Below are 6223 nucleotides of genomic sequence, written 5' to 3'. Positions count from 1 at the left end.
CCAGGTAAGTGCTAAAAAAAGAATTCGCTATTTTATTGCGTTCCAATATAAGACTTCCGAGTTGAATCGTAATTACATAATTAAGAATTTATCAAACTAGACGTTCGATAATTTATGTAGAAAAATCGAAACAAACGCAAGGATCAGTGAGGTGAGAAATTTCGAGGAAAAATGATTTATAGAAAAATCGTTTTACAGAATTTTATAATCCATTCGATACAAAATGATTTATTCTTTTTTTATTTTTGTATAAACTAAATAGAGAGATTTCTCGGGGACAATTATCACAAATAATTATACAGAGAATACAATTTCCGAACGTTCCACCGATTTGGTTAGTTTTTTTTATCAATCTGCTATTGCATCAGTTGCGAATGCTTCGGTGAGCATTAGTTCAACGAATTCTATGCTCTATATATTCACTTGAAAATAATCTCCACGCAAAACAGTTTAACCTTGCCCAGTCAGACAAAACAGTAGGTATTCCATCGAAATAGAATTTTGAGAAACGAGAACAGCCACAATTTTCTTTACTTTCAAATTGCACACGCGGGTCTACGTCTCTCAAATTTGTCGTTCTCTTTCTTTTTTGTACACTTATGCGTCGATTAACATTTTCAATAAACGCTGAAATTACTCCCTCGTTTTTTTCTCTCTTGAATTCGCGAATCTCGACACATTGAGATCACTTGGCGTTTCAAAATTTGCACTTTGAAAGGAAAAAAGATCATCCGTATTCCGATAATGGAAAACAGAACAATTTCACAAGAGGTTTGTTGGATCTGTTGAAAATATGGACCACGAAACTTTTCTTCTTTTTCTTTCGTCCGAACAGGAAGGATAAAATTACCATAAATCTGTGCAGTGAAAAAGTGTTAATTCAAAGTAACGATCGCGTCCATACTTCAAGCGTTCCATCGAACGATCTTTAATTATATTTTACGATTATTACTCATTACAGACTTTATAATCGCTGTATAGATTACCAACTATATCGAAGTTAATACGATACATAAAACATTCTTTATACCCTACAGAATTAGCAGGAACGATTCGAAATAGGGTATACAATACGATTGTGCAATTTAACATCAAGGGTGAGGTCGAATTTGTAAGAAAGAAAGAAATAATAACAAACTTTCCGTGTGTGTGTGTGTGTGGTATCGTAAGCTTTGTGATAAATTCATGGTGTGATATATTCCGCATTACACGACTAAAAGGTTAAAGACTAATCGAGTTCTGCGAGTACGCTTATGTTCGCAAGTATTATTTAAACGGCACAAAAATGTATAAGAAAAGTAATCAACTAAATTAATCGTTTCTTCGTCTCTTCTTCATCTTCTTCCTCTTTTTTTTTTTTTTTGTTTTTTTGTCGCTTTTTCGTTTGTGTTAATGCAAAGAAGTTCTAATTGTATCGCGCCTCGAAATTCTGCGTATCACAATGATCAGTGTTTTATAGATAAGAGCGTAAAAAAACAGGCCATGAATTTAATTCCCCCTGTACCGATAAACGCAGCATTTTAAACGATCGTTATCGTTTAGGGATAGATTTTCCTCAGACTATTATCGTTAGTCTGTCGTTGAAAGAAATTTAACCTACAGTAGGTTACAGTAGTTTACAATTTTACTGTTCACATCTGCACGGATCGAATAGACCGAATGCCATTCGTACATGTATTACGCGCGCCTCGTTGATTTATACATCTAAAACATCATTTTTGCACTCGTCATTCGCCACTCTTCTCTTCGTTCGTTATTTCAAACACGCGTTACAAAATTTCCATTTACCAAAGTTAGATATCTTCTTTTTTTTTTCTTTTTCTTTTACTTGCACTAAGCACGTTATTATGTTTTTTATCGTTATTAATCGTTACTGTCGTTATAATCATCGTAGATTTATCGTTAACTATCAAAATTCTTATTATCCTCTGGAACTACTTCCCTTTTTCTTCTTTTTTTTTTTATGCTTTTACTTCTGTTTTTTTTTCTTTTATCATCGAGCTCAGATATTACAATATTGATCGCTCACGCAAGACCATGTTTTTTCTTTTTTTTCTTTTGTTCTTTAACTATATATTTAAAACTTATAACCAAAAGATAAAAACGGTATATTAAATATGATATTATTGAATATTGCAGACACTTGTACCTCTTAGTTGATCGTCTTTTTGCTTTTTCTCGTGTGTGTGTGTGTGTGTGTGTGTGTGTTTTTTTCCTCCTTTTTTTGGTTTTATTTCCTTGACTCCCAAGGAGAAGAAAATGTAAAACGTTACAAGCAACAATATGTGATATTCAAAATGATATCCCTCGGTTTCTCTGAACTTTATACCGCCATTGCCTTTTCAATAATCACACGTTATTATTGTTTTTGTTTTGTTTTTTTTTTTTGTGTTTTCTCCTTTTTTTTAAATCTAAGATTCTTGCATTTCAATGTGTCGTTAACGTTAGTGTTAAAAAAAAGAAACCGCATCAGGGATTTCGCATGCATTTCCAACTCTCAACACTTCTCTTTGCATGGCACAGTCTTTTCTCAAGTAGATGTTGTTATGCAATTACCGACATTTAAAACTTGGCTATTTTTGTTTTTGTTTTTTTTTTTTGTTTTCTTTTCATCATTCCGAAACGCCGCTCCTTCATGTTGCTCGTCGATGAGCGCTCTATAATGCACCATATTGTGTAAATAATTTAAGGTCACACCGCTCTGTACAGAGTTACACTCGCAATGTGTTGATTCGCCATGACCTCAACGATCGCGTCGCGTATACCGTAACAGAACGTACATCCAAATGGGTTTATTGTGTTCGTCGAAGACGCACGATTCAGTATAACAGGTCGTGCGCTTGCCTTCAACTGTTCGCTTATTCTATCCCATTTCGTATAGGCAGTGATCTGAAAAATAAATACTTCATTAAAACCGTCGTAATCTTGAACACTTTATCAGCCGACTCGTCCAATACTCTCGTTGTTTGTTCGAAGTGTAAGTTTTATTTATGAGTAAGATATAAACATATTTTTAATAGAAGAAACGTAGATATGTGTATCGTACCGTAACTGGAGAAGGGGAAACATCAATAAGCTTTCCCGATTCAATGGAATTATTTTCTGGAGGAAAAATTAACGAAAACTCGCAACGATGATACATGTTAAAATTATAATGCCCTGGGTAATTTGTGTGTAATGTATTAAGAGTGGAAATTTACCAGTCCTAAGGTAAAATAGTTATAGAAGAAATCCGACCGTCTTATTTTATCGCGTTTGTGCGCGTGAGGACTGTGAATACGCATTTTATCCTCAGCTTTGAAAAACACTCGAGATGGTGCCCCCAAAGCACTCAGCACATCTTCACAAGTGTCCCCAAATAGCACCTATAATTGTACATATTGTACACAAAAACAGAGAGCAGAGCAGAAAGTAAATTCAAGTTAAGCAAAATTTCTAAGTGCTTCCTTATTAAATTACTTACTTTAAAGTATATATATTTATTATGTCTAACGAAGTTTAGACTATACTAAAGTTATACTACGAACTAAATTATAAAATGTAACCTCTTTGGTTAAGCAGCGCTTCTTCGGCTCCAGTAATACCCTTGTTACCGAGCTACCTTCGGTGAAGAGATGCAATCTGAGACCTTGCGTACATGTTTTGTCTCGCATAACATCTGCTTTTTCTAAATACAAATTGTTATGATAGCAGACCTAGCAAAACATGATTATGTAGCGCCGATCTTGTTTTAATAGGTATATAATCTAAATTAGAACACCAACAAAAAATAATTACAAGCGGCAGAGGTGGCGGCGGTGCTTTTAAATTGTGCTCGTCAGTTCCGCCTCCAGCACCCATATTGCCAACATAAATGGCTGTTTTGGCTACAAGGGGGGATGTCCCATTGGGAAATTGCAACGACCCTAATCCATGTGCATATCCGGGTTGGAACTTTGAATCAATGGGGAAGTAAAATGATAGTCCTCGAAAGTTCAATACGAATACCTAGAAACAACAGTCTTTAACCCTTCGGATTTGTATTAAAAAGTTCTCACTTAGATGGAAATACCATACTTGTTTATCACTATCATAAACACCCGGATGAGTTGCTCCAAACGAATGCTCAATTTGTTCAATGGATGGTAAAACCTCTGGCGAATTGAACGGCAAACCACAGTATTTCAGTTTAACTAATTTCATGTTGTAAATTTCAATTATCTTGAGCCTTTGCACCACAGGGTCAAATATAAGCCGTACTCCATCATGAGGTAAGTTTATAACTAAATCTACATCTAAAGGATTCTGCAACACATACATATTAATTATGCAAAGCTATAAAGCTGAACAATAACAATCTAATTAAATCTCCACGAATTATCTATACTCACACTATCGCTATAAAGTACTTGTACTCCCCTTATAATGCCCACTTGAGATTGTATTATTGACACGGACTGGGAAAAATGCATACCTGTAACAATGACCCTATTAGAAAATATAATTCTTCAAGATAATGCAATATGCATCATTTTGTTTTCCCTAACTACGCATTATATCAAACAAGATGTTTAACATAATCCTATAATTTTCATTAAAGATACACCTGTTTCAACGGTGATATCTCAATCAAACATCAATATCCTACTAAATTATCAACCTTTCAGCTGACTGTCTACCACAAAAAGCCTCCTCAGTGAGGCAATACGTGTAAACAATTACATAATAGGGAACAAAATATTCATAACAAGCACCATTTTCTTTGTTTACGCGCGATTGTCAAACGAGGTGTTTACAAATAGAACGAAATAGCGAAGTGCGAATGCGACATGACAGCAACATCGATAAGTCTCTTTAGAACGCTGAGAGTCGAGGATTCGGGTTTGGTTAATCATTTTCCCGATTATTTCGAATAATTCGATCGTGGTAAAATTGCGCGTAATACGGCATAGCCGCGATACATCGCGGGTGTTTCGTCACTTGCCTAAAATAAATTCCCACTGCTCGCAGCCGAGGGATCTTTCGGGCACCACCTCGAGTTCCAACATTCTACCGAATCCCCTTTGTTCCTTATTCAATTAAAAACTAGAACAGAACGCGCAACGCGTCTCCAAATAACATGAGCACTGCGTTGCTCCTTTGTCTACGTATCGCACTGTTACTAATCACCAGATAGCCATATTGCTTTCCAAACAATAAACCTCGACACTCTACTCTCACGGCTGGCAAACTGTCACCGAACAGCTGATACGTACCGCAGACTACGTGAAACTTTACCAGACTATCGACTGTGTACAAGAACGCGGTAATTGGAGGAAAAACTTCAGTACGCGCGCGGAAGATGTCGCGAAACAAGCGCCTCCGTCGGCTGTAATGATCACCGCGAATATTCGAGCGGAATCTTCCTTTAGTATCGATCGAATTTTAACCTTTTTTTCTTAATTGATATTTGTTTCATTCAATTTTTTAATTTTTTATCTCAGTATTTACTATTTTTCACGATGTTTTTAACCCTTTCACTGGGAAAAATCATTATAACGACGGCTCATGAAAGGACACTAATTCTTTCTAACAAAATCTTTCAACTAGATAATCAAATTTTTCTTTATCAATTGAAATCAATTATGCAGCGATGGTAAATTGCATTACGCGAGTTTATTTTTGAAAAATTACTGCTGATTATTCAAGGGGCTAATATTAATTTACGAAAAGATGTATGAAAATGATTAAAATTTTAAAAGGAAAGAAAAGATTTATTAATTTTTTATTTTTTGTATATTAATTTGTATCATAAACATGGTATTATCTCCATTAATCCTACGCTAATCATTCACCCCATGATTTCGCAAGACACGTGTTAGTTTTTGTAAATATTTACTACCAAGTGTATAATTTTTTTTCTCTCCACGCGAGGGCGTAAGGCGATACGTGTTGATTTCGAACAACAGGCATTATCTTTCCATAAAAATCTGCACGCAATTACATAAATACTACGAAGGTCCGAAAGAATATCGTTGCTACTCGTATATCATCAAACGTGACAAAAAATTGGAGTAGAATTGTCGAGATAAAGTAATTCCACTAATTAACAAGCTTTTCTTCTCGATTCTATTTTCCTAAATATTTCATTTCCCGTGGGATCAATTTTATTTTTTCCTCAGTTCTATTTTCCTGTTTCATTTTCCTTAATTTTATTTCCCGCGCGTTAAATTTTATTTAAATATTCCATTTTCTTCAATTTTAT

The 6223-nt window shown here is 34.9% G+C and overlaps 1 protein-coding gene across 1 annotated transcript; it reads right to left on the bottom strand.

Annotated features, from left to right (window-relative positions):
* Positions 1 to 2202: 2202 nt before the first annotated feature.
* LOC108570714 (UPF0183 protein CG7083) lies at positions 2203 to 5219 on the bottom strand. The gene is given in 8 exon segments (XM_017932613.1): positions 2203 to 2889; positions 3047 to 3185; positions 3187 to 3365; positions 3546 to 3695; positions 3778 to 3987; positions 4057 to 4284; positions 4371 to 4453; positions 4964 to 5219. Coding segments are annotated over 8 exon segments (1251 nt in total). The 5' UTR covers positions 5028 to 5219; the 3' UTR covers positions 2203 to 2691.
* Positions 5220 to 6223: the final 1004 nt, after the last annotated feature.

This window comes from Habropoda laboriosa, unplaced genomic scaffold (assembly GCF_001263275.1).
Source record: "Habropoda laboriosa isolate 0110345459 unplaced genomic scaffold, ASM126327v1 scaffold87, whole genome shotgun sequence".
Lineage (NCBI taxonomy): Eukaryota > Metazoa > Arthropoda > Insecta > Hymenoptera > Apidae > Habropoda > Habropoda laboriosa.
This window is presented reverse-complemented; position numbering and strand designations above follow the sequence as displayed.